Below are 13,838 nucleotides of genomic sequence, written 5' to 3'. Positions count from 1 at the left end.
ACTGCCCCGGAGGGACGAACAGATCCTGGTGGGCAATGATAGAGACGTACCCAGCTAAGGCTGGGGATGTCCCCCAATCTCCAAAGCAGACAGCTGTCCATGGCACAGCTACGGAAGGCGGGAAGCGGCTGCTGGCAGGAATCTGCTAGAGCCGCCTCTTTCCTTCCCCAGCCAAGCGTTACGCGGTTGCATCAGACTCTACAGCGAGTCGCAGATGCTCCGGCCTATGCCGGCTCGGCGCGGCTCCGGGCACTTGGGCGCACGTGGGGAGCAGTGTGAGACACTAGGAAGCACACGCGCCGCTAGGCTAGGCGCGAGTACGCAGCGTCAGGCTCCCCTCAGCCCGCGCTCGGGGCCTCTCTCCGCTGTACGTGGCCAGCAGCCACCCGCCCCGCGCGACGTCCCAGCAGAGATCGGCAGCCACATCGAGGGCTCCAACAAGTTGTCATCAAGCATACATAAGTCCATCTCCCCGCTACCTAGGGGCAGCCCTCCCGCCGCTTAAAGGGATGGGGAAGGAGAAGCGAGGCCTCAGCGCCGAACCCACCAGAGCCCAGGGCTCCTGTGGGGAAAGTTAGCCGGCTTTAGACGCTCACCTGACCACGGCGTCCGGCTTCAGCGGCGCTTTCCCGCCCGCGCGGCCGCTGCTTCCGCTCTGTTGCTCTCGTAGCCGCCGCTGCCCGAGCAGGCCCTCACCCGCGCTGCCGCCACTGCTGCTGCCAGCCCGGCAGGGCATCTGGAACGTCTCCCAGGTCGGAAACAGCCGCCGCGCGGCAATACTCTGCCGGCAGCCGCGGGGAGTGCGAGGGGCTTGGGGCTGATGCGCCCAGCGGAGTTGTCTGAGGACCCCTGACCACCTCGTGCTCATGGCTGGGTTGGAGCTGCTGTCGCCTCTGGTGAGCGAGGAGCCAAGGATGCTGGCTCGGAGGCGCGGGCTACCTGAATCCTCCCGCGGTGCGGTGATGCCGCGATGCCGCCGCCGCTGCTGCTGCCAAAGAGAAGAGACGCTGCAGCTGCGCCAAGTTACTCAATACCAGGGCTCTACGCCGTCCAGGCTGGGCTGGGCGGAACTCTTGGGAACTCAGTAGCTAGAGAAGCTGCAGGAAGCTAGCGGGCGCTTCCTTCTTAGGGGACCAGAAGCCAACCCCTAGAGGGCACCCCACCTAGAAGATTGGGAACGCCTGCCATCCCCAAGCCCAGTGACGCCCCTAGAGCTTGGATCGAAGCACCTGCCCGACCATGCTCTGGTCATCGAAGTTGCCACGACCCTAATTTTGAGGTCTTCACTTTAGCATGACGATTTAAAAAGATGCAGCAAAGGAAATACGGATGCTGATGCTAGCTACCTTTGCAACAACACACTGTCTCTTTAGCTGAGAGTTTTGGCTCATCTACTTCTAGGGGGTTAAAATAACAAAGGAAAAAATTACGAAGTAACAAGTATCAACCTTTTGGCCCTGACTTTTGTGAAAATAACCTGGGGCTCAGATGATAGAATTTTAGAGATTCATGAACTCAAATGGGGAAATATTTTTTATAAATTGATGTTCAGTAACATAGCCCCTAACTTAAGTTTAGCATTTCCTTCAGTTAGTTAAACCACATTGTGGGGGGAGTTTGGTTTCACACAGGCCGAGAGTTCCATGACTCAACAGAGACACAAACACCTATTCCTTAATCTTGCCTGATTCATTTTCTCCCTCTCCCACTACTTGTCCCAGAACAAGGTTTTTATTCTACAGAGTTTGGTGTTCTTCCAGTTCTTTAGTCATTTGGCATATCTGCCCTGAGAAATATTTTTATTCTAAAAATGGAATTTCAGAATCTAAAGGAAAACTTTTCTTCTTGAAATAGCCATTGCTCAAAACCAACAAATAATATTAGATTTTGTTGAATTTTAAGAGGTCATAGACTCAATTGTCCTCCAACTCAATGCTCTTTTTAAGGACTTCATAGTATTCCGCTGGCTCATTTAAAAATTAATTGAATACCTAGTCCCTTAAGCTTTTGGTTTCCAAAGCAAGTTTTTTTCTGTGAAACTAATAAGATATTTAAAAACTCATACTCCATTCTCACAATTTTTGGAAGTACTTTAGGATGACAGTAAGAAGTCCAAGACAGCCTATAAACTGAACTTTCAGATTCTAGTATTGAATAAGATTTTTTTTTAAGTTGACCTTATGGCCAAATTAGCATGAATGAAACTAGGTTAATAAAGGCTAATATTCCATCAACAGCCAATCAGTAGTTCTGTCAATAGTTATTAATTTTTAATTTGACTGGTTCTGCTTATGAAAATTTAATCGTTGGGGTATGTAGATGGCTCAGTGGGTAGAAAGCCAGGCCTGGTTTAGGGAGGCCATGGGTTCAAATGTGAACTGCGCAGGTATGTGATCTTAGGTAAGTCATTTAACTCCAAATGCCTAGCTTTTATTGCTCTTTCTCCCTTGTTATTGAGACTCAGTGATTCTAAAACAGAAGGGTATTTTAAAAATTCAATTAAGTAAAAAACATCATAGAATGTGTTAAATATTTGGATACTGAAATTCAAAAACTTTGCATATTTCTTTTATTTTATTCCAATTCATAAATTCAACTTTCCCCAGTGTTTAAACTCCAAATTTTTTTGACTGATTTGAGAATGTTTTGGAAAGTAAAGAGTAATTTATAAGAGATGCTGACACTTTCAGAATTTTCTTCCAATGTTGCTTTTAATGTCATTTGCAAAGTGGCTACACAGCCAGCCTTGCATCCAAAAAGACTTGGGTTCCAGAGCTGCCTTTGACAAATACTGGCCATGGAACCTTGGGCAAGGTAACTGATTCTTTAAGTGACATAGAAGGTGCTTATTTACATTTTTGAAATTTTCCTATGCAAATGAAGTCACAGGTCCAGTATATTTTATCCCTTGATTTTCATATTATAAACTCATAGAAAGCTTATTTTCTTTATTGCATTACAAGCTTTTAGATATTTGTCACAAACATAATCTGCATTTATCAAACTCTTGATAATAGCTACAACATAAACTACATTTCTCTTGGGTTTGACATTTATTTGAATTTAACTTGGAAAAAAGCAAAATGTGAAGACCTAGGTTTAAGAGTACATGTTTTATTTTTAAACAAAATAAGTCATGAAAAAAGTGCAATAAGAAGCTCTAAGTCTTATCCATAGGACAAGATTTGACAAAGTTAAAATAAAACATTTTATATGTGTGTGTGTGTGTATGTGCATGTGCACACGCGCGTGCGTGCACGCGCACACACAAACTAGCAGAAATGTTGAGGAGGTTACTTCTGTCATGAACCTGTTGGGCTGGTGGAGATGAGTATAGCTGTTCTTACCCAGATATAGAACCATAAGCACAATGCAGTGAATTGGAGAACTCTCTAAGCAATGTCTTAAAAACTTTTGCTCTTTACAATGTAAGAATATCTCTAGACCAGATTCTTTGTGTCAAATACCTTTCTTGCCTCTATTATACTAAAAATAAACATGTTACTTAACACCTGATTATATCACCTGTTCACATGGCTTATTGTAAACTAACTTTTAAAATTATTCACATTATCTTTCCTCTATGAGGCTTTAGTTAATTCACATTCTTCACGTGGGGTACAGGTTTTCCTGTCACCAATTTCTTTAAATTAAAGCTAATCCAAACTGGTTTTTGCCTTCGGGTTGAATAGCACAAGGGAATGTTTATCTGGTGGACTGATAGTCAAGTTTAAAATCCACCATTACAAAGTCTTCAGTAAGGTTCTTCCTCCCATCCCCATTCCCTCACACTCACACACACGCATCACACCAAGTTAAGGAATATGTACTTTAAATTTAATTTGGATGAGTTTATATTCAAGAATAGAATTGGCTTTAAGCTACATATTCCATTAACCTTAACATATTATAACAATTCTGTTTCTCTTCCCAATAAGCATCAGATAAGATTGCAAGCAATGTGATGCTGTGTCTTTTTGCACATTTGAAAAACATTTTTCAACAAACAGTTCAAAATTAATTGTCATTTTGGGGAAAAATGAGTATATAGTATTTAGCTACCTACTGGACTGCATGTCCCAAGCCACTCATAATATGTTTCATATACTCCAAATATATAGAAAATAGCATGAACTGGCCCTCTGGAAAACCTGTACACTGTCTTGAACCTAAATAAATTGTGCAACAGTGATATACATGATGAGAGGTTGACTGCTGTAGTTAAGGAGGGAAATCTGAATTTTCTAGTTTATATACATTGATTCACACTATAATTTACTTTATACTTTACAAACTTTATTAAATAATGGGCATTGCTAAGGTTCATTATTTTATATACATTATTTTAAACTGTTTTACTAGAGGCAATTCCCTTAGGTAGTATTCAACTAAGTGAAAATTTAAATTATTTTCTAAAAAGTTGAGTATCCAGTACAGGGATTTATTAAGACAGGAAAACACATTTCTAAATGCACAGAACTTTTGGTTTCTGGGGAGCTTATACAGCAATACATCACATCCCTGGCCATTTAAAACTAAGGTAAAGCATAGCACTGATGATTTGCAGTATCAAGTTCACAATGAGGGAATATACACAATCCTCAAAAATCTGCACCCTAACAAAAAGAATTCATTTGAAGATATAAAATTCAACTTTGCCTAAACATGTAAATACAATGATATATACATACACATTTTATACAAGAAAGAGAGCTATTTTAAAGCTGTCATTTGCCAGGTGTGTGTCTGGGGGTGTCTATACTTTTAATAGTAGACATCAAAACCATGCAATTAGTAAAACAGCATTAATTTGAAGAATCATTTTTGTAAAATGAAAGTTGATCAGCTCATTGTTGTTAAGAATTCAATTCATGCCAATCACTAAAATGAAGTCAATTTCATACCAGGCATATTAATATTCAAATAGCTTTTTTTGTTTTCCAAGGGCATTACAGGGGCATGCTTATTTTAAAGACTTCTATGAAGTCAAGAAGTATGAGATTTTTTTAGGGTTCTCTTTCTGCCCTCCCCACCCAGAAACATCTTGATCCTGAAACTCCAGGATTTTGCATTTTTAAAAATTATCAAGAGTGAAGGATTCATTCAGTATCATATTAACCCCAACAAAACCAGCACTTTGGATGAAGAAAAAGAGCAGAGTTCAAGCAAAGAATGATCTAAAAAGTGAAATATGTTTTTTTTTAAGACGTCTTAACCATCCATCATTAATAAGGAGAATCACTTTTTATGTTTTGCATTTAAGAAAATGAGGCATTCAGTTTAACACACGAAAGTAAGATGCCACTTTGATTTTGTACTTTGTCTTAGTTTCACTCATCTTAAAGAAGACAGATGACCCTAAATATCATATTTAATTATATTTGCCTATAAAAAAATGTGGTGGTGGTGATGAAGGGGGTAGGAGTAAACACCTATAACTTCTTCAGATGAGACTTTGAAGTTCACATTTCAAAAATCTATCTTTTTGTTGCACAAAATCTTGTAATTTCATGTTTTGTTCATGAGAACTTGTGATTAAGTAGACTCTCTTTAAACTTAAGTAAATCTGCTACCATATTCCCCAAATAAGAAACTGTGTGAAAAGAGGCCTTCTGGGGTCCTAAGTATTTTGTGTCTCTAAGCAGCACTAGTATACACTGCTATCTCGATACAGTAATAGCAATACAAGGTTAAGATGTCAGTTGGCAAAACTGGCAAAGAGAATTTCATAAAGAGCCTCTCTTTGTAAATATCTAACATAGATTTGTTTGTATAGACACAAACATATACTACATGCAAATAAAGCAAAATCAAGTGGCATTCCCACAAGTCACTAGTAATTCTTGAGAAATATTTTCAGTCTAGTCCCAGATTCATGAGGGTGCATATAGGCGAATGCCCTTTGGAAATACACATCTTTGGGGAAGGGAGGGGGGAAGTTTTAAAAATGCCTTGGTTTTATGTACGAATAATCTATTTTCTTCATATGAAAAATACTTCAACATATTTAAGAAGATTTTTGTATTCAACTTAAAATGGAAAATAAACTATTCCTAACAGCGTGTGATCTCCAAATACCTAACACATTCTGATTTTTGATGGGGCCTGAAGGAGTCACTATATTCCTGGAGTCATAAAATCAGCAATGTGAGTTTTAATCGTATTCTCAAAGCCTTGTTTCCAAAGAGCAAAAGTGGCAATTGTGAAAGTGTAAAATGCAGTGTGAAAAAAAGGGTGAAAATGTAAAAACAAGCAAACCCAGAGGAGATTTTTTTTTCCCTTCTAATGTTTTGATCCTGGGGTGGTTGAATTCTTTCTTGTCATATAATTTTAAAGACCAATTAGCAACTTATCTGAGCTCCCAGCAGAAACCAAAAAGTAGACAACACATTCACTACCCCCTTTAAAAGGCTATTCCAGTAGAAGGTTTTGCCAAACATTGAGAAAAGTAGCAGTGATAACTTATAGCAGATATCAAATTGTCCCAGGTATCTTTTAGATAGTATTATCCTTGGTCTTGACTTTTAACCTAAAACACTTAAAAATTTTTTTAATGGTGTTTGCTATGCTGCTTGTGATAGCAACTGCCATCCAATTATATGAATATTGTTGCACAGAAGTGCTAGATTTCTTAAAATCTGGACAGTACAGTCAAGATATGGAAAAAAGACCAGACTATTAAAAAAAGACCAAACTTTGAGGTGAAAGCAGAAAATAAGAAGAATAAGCTATGGATATTCAAGTAAAATTGACTTAGGATAAATCAACCATCATCATAAAATATGCCATTAGATGTTTATCTCTGCTACTAGTACAGTCTTGTCAGTTTCAAACTTTTCAACATAATGTGTGCCATATCTTATATATAGTTTCAATATTGCTGTGTGAATTCTATGTTGCAATATGTCATTAGTATTTGTAGTACATGTGTATTGTAAAAAGACATTACAGACAGAAACTATTAGGTATTTTAGGCAAAACTGCTTGAGCTAAGACACTGAAACTTTTCCCTTAGAGCCTGGACAATGTTCTGCTGATTGGGTGAGGAATCACTCCACAGGTATTCATTTAATTTGTCAGAGTCACCATATGTTAAGTAAGGTGAAAGACCAAGTTTGCTGTTCACTGGTTTTGTAGAAGAAGCACAAGGGTTGCTTAAAGAATAAGAGGTGATATTGCTATGGTGATCATCAGAGAGATCAGTATCCCTAATCTTTGGATCAGATTTCTGTATATGATTCTGAGCTGCCTCTAGGTCCGATTCATCCTCTTCTGATTTTATCTCCACATAATCATCTTCATCTCCTTCTACCTCTTTGAAATTGGAAAAATAGTTCTGTGTGGCGATCTGGGCGTTTGATGGTAAATTTTTATTCACTACCAGAACCTTCTGTGAATCTTGGAGAGTCACATCAGAGCATTTGTCAGAACCTTGCTGATCTGGGACAGCAGTACCCAATAACAAATCCTGTTGACTATTACACCTTGAGCTTCTGTGTGAAGAGAGCTGTTTCTTTCCCATTTCATTTGGGTAGTTGATAGAGTCCACCAATTTGTTTAGCACAATTGAAGAAGCCGACTGGGACCAGGTATATGACTGGGATTTATAACTGGTTCCTTTTCTGCCTAAAGAATTATAAGCGTTGATGTGACGTAAATTTTCTTTATTAGGCTGGCTTATTACAACACTCCTTCTTTGTGCAGGACCTTGCAGAGGGGTAGATGTTTGAAGCAAAGGAACAGAACAAACTGTTGGCAACTGCCGTGGAGTACTTTTTACATTCATCTCTGAATGAGAGTACCTTGACTTGGTATCTTCATGAGGCCAGACACAAAAATCTGCTAATTCTCCATTACTGTATGTGGAGTGCAAAAGCCAGTCTTCCGTTTGAGAGCTTTCATCATCAAACTGAGAATGGGAAAGAGACATAGATGGTGGTGATGAAGAACGGAGGATTGGTGACCCTCCAGGACTGGCCCAGCCATCCTTTCTTGTTTTAAGGGGTGTCCCTCTGAATACAATCTGATCATAGAGTTGAGAATATTCAGCAATCCTAGCACCTAGAAGATAGAAATATTTAGACAATTAAACATCCATGGGATAATTTCAATAGTCACCAAAGATAAAAATCAATAATATTTCATATGAGTACTAAATATAGTATTCAGGTTAAGGCTGAGGATAAGGAAATATTAAACAGATGTCAATACAAAAAGATCATTTTTTATTTCATAATTCTTGAATATCTTATACGAGGGGCATATCTGCAGGTATCCACCATTGTCAATATAAATTCCTAATTATTCTTACAAGTTTAAAAAAGTGAAAGCATGCTGAAATAAGATACCACAAAATAAGAATGTATGTAAACTCTAACCAATAAAGAATGAGGTATTTATTAAAACAGAAATCATAACTTGTAACCCAAGGCCTACCTTTAGTTAGTTATTATTTTTGATGGCTGCTGAACAATGTGATCCAGAGAAGCCTATTCTCTATAATTGTTTCTGCACTGAGGCAGCTAGTTGCACAGCAGAGAAAGCATTTGATATAGGAAGACCTAGATCTGTGTTCCATTCCTGCCTCATATACTTAGCTATGTGACTATGGGCAAGTCACTTAACCTCTGTCTGCCTCAGTTCCCTGAACTGAAAAATAGGATCAGTAATGGCACCTTCATCCCAGGGTTGTTGTGAAGACTGAATAAAATAGTATTTTTTTAAGTGGTCTGCAACATTAAAATGCTATATAAATGCTAGTTCTTATTACTCAATTTTTATTTTGAAACCTATTCCAAACAATTTTTTGCCACTTAAGTTCTCTGCTTCCTTGTCTATATAATCATGTATCTTGGACTCTCATGGCTTGGGGTCATTCAAGAAAATAGATAATTTAATTTCTTCTATTCAACATCACTCTTAAATATTTCAGGCAACTAAAGGATTTAGTTCCCACTTGTAAAAAGTAAACCATCCTCATTCTAAATCAGTTGTAATTGTTCAGTTTTAAAAAATATTATTATTCATTTGGATACTAAGTACTGTTTTTGATGAAGTGCTACAATTCCTTCCAAGGAACTCTTGCTCTGATTCTAAGTGCAATCATTTCTAAGTAGATTAAATGTATATGGAGACAGCTATCAATGTAAATATAGGAATGGAAGTCTAAAGAGTCTTCAGAGACCAAGTTAATGTGTAGTTCCATCCACCTGAGTGCTGAAGCAACTGAAGCTTAGAATTGGTGAAAGTGGGTTGTTGTCCTTCATATGTAAAAAGGACCAAAATGACATCACTATGTTAGAGTCAACATATAGTGTGTCCAGCTATTGATCAGATCAATTCAAACTGGGAAGGCTTTACTACAAGTTGGGCACAAATAATTTGAATGAACATTTGGGATGGAGATATTTCTAAATCTTCACGTCTTGTATGTTACTTTTGATTGGTGAAAATACCACTCTCCTAGAGAACCAAGGAGGACATACAAATCATATGCTTCTCTGTCTTTTTGTTTTGCTCCTAGAAACACTAGACACAGTTGGTTGCTATCCTTTTATGCCCTTCATGTACCTGAAGACGTTTTCCCTTTCCTCTTAGATGCTTTTCTTCAGGATAAATAACCCTGATTTAGCTTTGATTTTAGTGGATACATTTCCCAAGCCTTTCTTTTTGTAGCCCAAATGTCATACTAAGACAGATTTTGTTAAAATCTTTGTTAAAGAAAAAAGCCTTTGTTAAAAGAAAAAAAAAACCACCGTGTCATTTTTATTCCTTGAAAGGACAAAATTAAAAGTGTAGATTTATTAGTTCAAGAGTCAAAAAACACACAGCTGTCCCAAAGTCCATATTATTCAACCTGAAAGTGACAATATTTCACCAATTTGATAAAACTTAACCTAGAGAAACTAAATCCAGTCATTTACCAAAATACTAACTGATATTTGGCCAGACTTTACTATTCTGATCTAGACAAAGGTGGTATAATTTGGCTTTTTAGAAAAGACTTTGCATAGTACACTAGTTTGTTTGTTTTTTTTTTTACTTTCAAAAACCATCTAAGTCCCATAAGATTATACTTTCAAAGGAAAAACAGACAGTTAGAACATGTTAAAAAAGTTCCTTTTGAACTATGAAAACTATGAACACATAACTATAAATACTTGCAAGAACAGTTGATACTAGATTATCAAACATAAAGGGAAGAAAGCCTGAATTGTAATAGCAAAACTCATTATATTTTGATCTAGAGTGCATTATTAGATATACTGTACATATGTAATAAATCCTCCTATTGCTAACAACTCATCAATTCTGCTCTAATTCTAATCTCTGTCAATGGGGCAAATGTCCAGATTGAAGAAATCACAACATAAATTAAAAAGCAGTATATTGCTAACAAAAGTTCATTTAAAATTACTCAAACTGAAATAAAGTTTAAAAATTGCTTGCTAAAAGGAAGAAGTATTATATTGTTAACAAAAGTTACTATTTCTATTAAAAATTTGAAAGCACAGAAATATATAACACAACAGGATGGAAAAGACATTGGAGTGAGAGTCAATAGCCCTGGATTCAGTTTGTGTGAATTCACACAAGTAATTTTCCCTGTCTGGGCTTGTTTCCTTGTGAGTAAATTGAGAAGTTGGGATTCTTGACATCAAAGATCCCTTCCAGTGTCTTCTATGACTTCCATGTTGTTTTTGTGAAAGTGACCAAAGGGTTCGTCCCATTGATTAGTAAGTCTAACAAACAAGGAGGTCAGGCTACGGGTATGTCATTTCTGTTCTCTGTAGAGCTCAGCTTGTATAGAAAAATGAAGAGGGTGGACTCCATGACCTCTAAGATGATATTCCACCTCTTTTTAGTTTTCTCTCTTTGGTCTTTTTGAAACATTACTTCCAAACTAAGTGATTATTAGCTATTTTAATACTCATAGAATTTTATGGTTATTTGATAGTTTGCTTATTTTATTTTACTTTTTCATTTCACCAAATCCTCAGGTATTATTGATATTTAGCCTATAGTTTTCTTTCTCTTAAGCTCTTCTTGGTTTAGGTATCAGCATATTTGTATCATAAAAGAAATTTGTCCAGGTAAATAGGATTTACTTTATTTACTGGATCAAAATGTAGACCATATAATTTTCACCATCTTGTCCAGAAGGATTAAAAACCCTTACCTTCTTTCTTAGTATCAATTCTAAGACAGAAAAATGGCAAGAGTTAAGCATTTGGGGTTAAGTAACTTGACCAGGGTCACAGAGCAAGGAAGTATCTGAGGACAGATTAAAATTTTCATGTTGGTCGTATCTTAGTGACTCCCTAATAGTTTATTAGAAATATTCTCTTATGAAAACAAAAGATTTCATCTTGGGACGTACCCAGAGTTAAGCAATGATTCTGCCTTGGACACTGAAAGAATTATAGATCTAGATCTGGAAAGGACATCAGAGGCCATTACTGTCCAATATCCTCATTTTAAAGACATGGAAACTGAGGCCCAAGGAGGTTAAAGCAATTTGCCCAAGATTGACCAGGTTGCATTTGAAACCCAGATCTTCGGATTCCATGAATTCCCTGATGTTGACCTCGAAAATGAAGATATGTAGCACAAATGACTGTTTTCTTTTCTCTGCTGTCTCTTCCCTACTCTCCAAAGTCACATGTTTCCCAGTATTATACTTTTTACCATATGAACTGTTGTGGCTGCATCCATGAATTTGTGCAAATTTCCTTGAATTTGTTTTCAACCTGTGGCACCTCTTAAGATAAAGTAGTATTTAAGTAGTATTTCCATTAAATTGTTGCCCCCCCCCCCCCATCATCTTTTTCTGGCTGTGATGGAAAACTTCTAGTGCTAGTATCATGAAACCCTGGATCTGGGATTTCTTTAGGAATCAGAGTCTACCACTAATTAGCTATGTGATTTTTAATCAAATTGTTTATCCTTTCTTTCTCAATGGTTTTGTGCTAAGAATGAGGGAATTGGACTAAATGACCTGAGGCTTCTTCTAGCTCTGATAATCTATGAATTTATAATATTTTATTAGTCTTTTCTCTCCAACTAGATGATAAGCTTCTTCATTGTCCCCTTCTCTCATATACAGGATGTCCCAAAAGTCTTATGGAGTTCAAAGCTTTATTAGCTGAGACTTTTGAGATAATCTATATTTCTATCTCTCACAAAGTTTGGCTTGCAGTCAGGGTAACATGAGTTAAAATCCTCCCTCAGGCACTTATTAGCTAAGTGGTGTTGGGAAAATTATTTAACTTCCCTCTTAGTTTAATTTCCTTATTTGTAAAAAGGATAATAATAGTATCCACTTCACAGGATTGAAGTGAGAATTAAATGAGATATTTGTAAAGCCCTTTGCTAGCTATACAACTGGTGCTGAAGAAACACAACTACTGACTACTCAGACATTTTTTAGGAGAGACAAAATATGCTGCCACTTTTGTAAGGTCAGTATTAAAGTTAATTTTAATTCCCTCAGTATATATCATTTTTAAGAAGCCCTTACTTTCTGTCTTAGAATTGATACTAAGTATTGGTTCCAAGGTAGAAGAATAACGAGGGCCAGGTAACTGGGGTTAAGTGACTTGCCCAGGATCACACAGCTGGGAAATGTCTGAGACCAGATGAGAACTCAGGACCCCTCATTTCAAGTTTGGTTCTCTATTCCCTGAGATACCTAGCTACCTTGAGAGCAGTAAAAATCCTAGAAACATACTACATGGAAGACCAGAGGGAAGTCAGCTGGTGGTAAAAAAACAAAAACAACCCACAGATGAAGTATTAGGAAAAAAACACATATATTTGCATAAAGTCTCTTTTAGCTCTAAAATTTCAAGATAACCTAGATTTGTTTTTATATACAATTTTGAGTTTTGGAATAAAGTGCCAGACCAAGTAGAAAAAATAGTATAAGAATTTTGTTTCTCAACCAGATTTGATGGGAAAATATAAAGAAGACCATTTTCACCCAATATGAGAGACAGATTACAGGAAGATAGAGACATCTTGGAGAGATGGCCAAAATATCTTCTTTATACAAAGCTAGGATATTAATATGGGAATGAGGGTTCCTCCTAATTCTAGGAGTTCTGATACTTTATCAATTTAGATATAATGAAGAATGAATATGTATAGATAGATATATAGACCAGATATACATTATAACTAAAATAATGGGAATAATGTCCAAATTATTAATTTTTCTCTTTGCTTATAAGAATACTAGAAGAATTTTATGTCATCCTTGCTAAAACAGGCATAAAGAGAGAGGGTAAGATGACTGAAGCAAGACATTAGACTCAACATTTTTTATGTCTAACTAAATTTAGAAAGATATCCAAGATAAAGTTTGGCTTTTCACAATGAGAAGAATCCTTCAACTTACATAGGGTTTCCCCTCCCGTCCCCCCCATGAATAGTAACTCAAAGGCATCCTTTGCCTCAAAGGATCTCAGGAGGCCCAAGTAACTGAGGCTGCCAGCATGCTACAAATATGTTTAAAAATATGGGAGTGAATGGACCTGCTCGGGTGACTTTTAGGCGAAAACCTGACCCAGGCCCTATAGACCCAGGCTAGGCATTCAATAAAGATGTTCGAGAGTTTCAGCCGGGGGATAGCGTGCTCCTCCTTCTGCACAACAACGAGAGCAAGCTCCGGGCAAAGTGGCAAGCCCCATACGAAGTAGTCTGGAGAATCGGTCCAGTCGATTACGAGTTCCTGTGCCCAGATAAACAAGAAAGAGAAAAGGATTCATAATGTCAACTTGCTGAAAGCCTAGTGGGCACAGGAAGCTCTCTTGATTCACCCAGACAGAGGAAGAGAG

General features: G+C 37.5%; 2 protein-coding genes across 10 annotated transcripts in view; both read right to left on the bottom strand.

The window, feature by feature from the left end:
- Positions 1-6,107, bottom strand: part of MTHFD1L (methylenetetrahydrofolate dehydrogenase (NADP+ dependent) 1 like) — a 293,067-nt gene extending 286,960 nt beyond the window's left edge. For all 4 annotated transcript variants that reach the window (XM_007484726.3, XM_007484725.2, XM_056818928.1 and 1 more), the window contains exon 1: positions 597-6,107. In XM_007484726.3, coding sequence (XP_007484788.1) covers positions 597-868 — 272 coding nt within the window. In that variant the 5' untranslated portion in view covers positions 869-6,107. The remainder of the gene's footprint in view (positions 1-596) is intronic.
- PLEKHG1 (pleckstrin homology and RhoGEF domain containing G1) overlaps positions 4,275-13,838 on the bottom strand; it is a 285,380-nt gene continuing 275,816 nt past the window's right edge. For all 6 annotated transcript variants that reach the window (XM_056818927.1, XM_056818926.1, XM_007484722.2 and 3 more), the window contains one exon: positions 4,275-8,061. In XM_056818927.1, the coding sequence (XP_056674905.1) occupies positions 6,971-8,061 (1,091 nt within the window). In that variant the 3' untranslated portion in view covers positions 4,275-6,970. The remainder of the gene's footprint in view (positions 8,062-13,838) is intronic.

This window comes from Monodelphis domestica, chromosome 2 (assembly GCF_027887165.1).
Source record: "Monodelphis domestica isolate mMonDom1 chromosome 2, mMonDom1.pri, whole genome shotgun sequence".
Lineage (NCBI taxonomy): Eukaryota > Metazoa > Chordata > Mammalia > Didelphimorphia > Didelphidae > Monodelphis > Monodelphis domestica.
The sequence above is the reverse complement of the archived record's forward strand: the minus strand, read 5'-3'. Positions and strand labels throughout refer to the sequence as shown.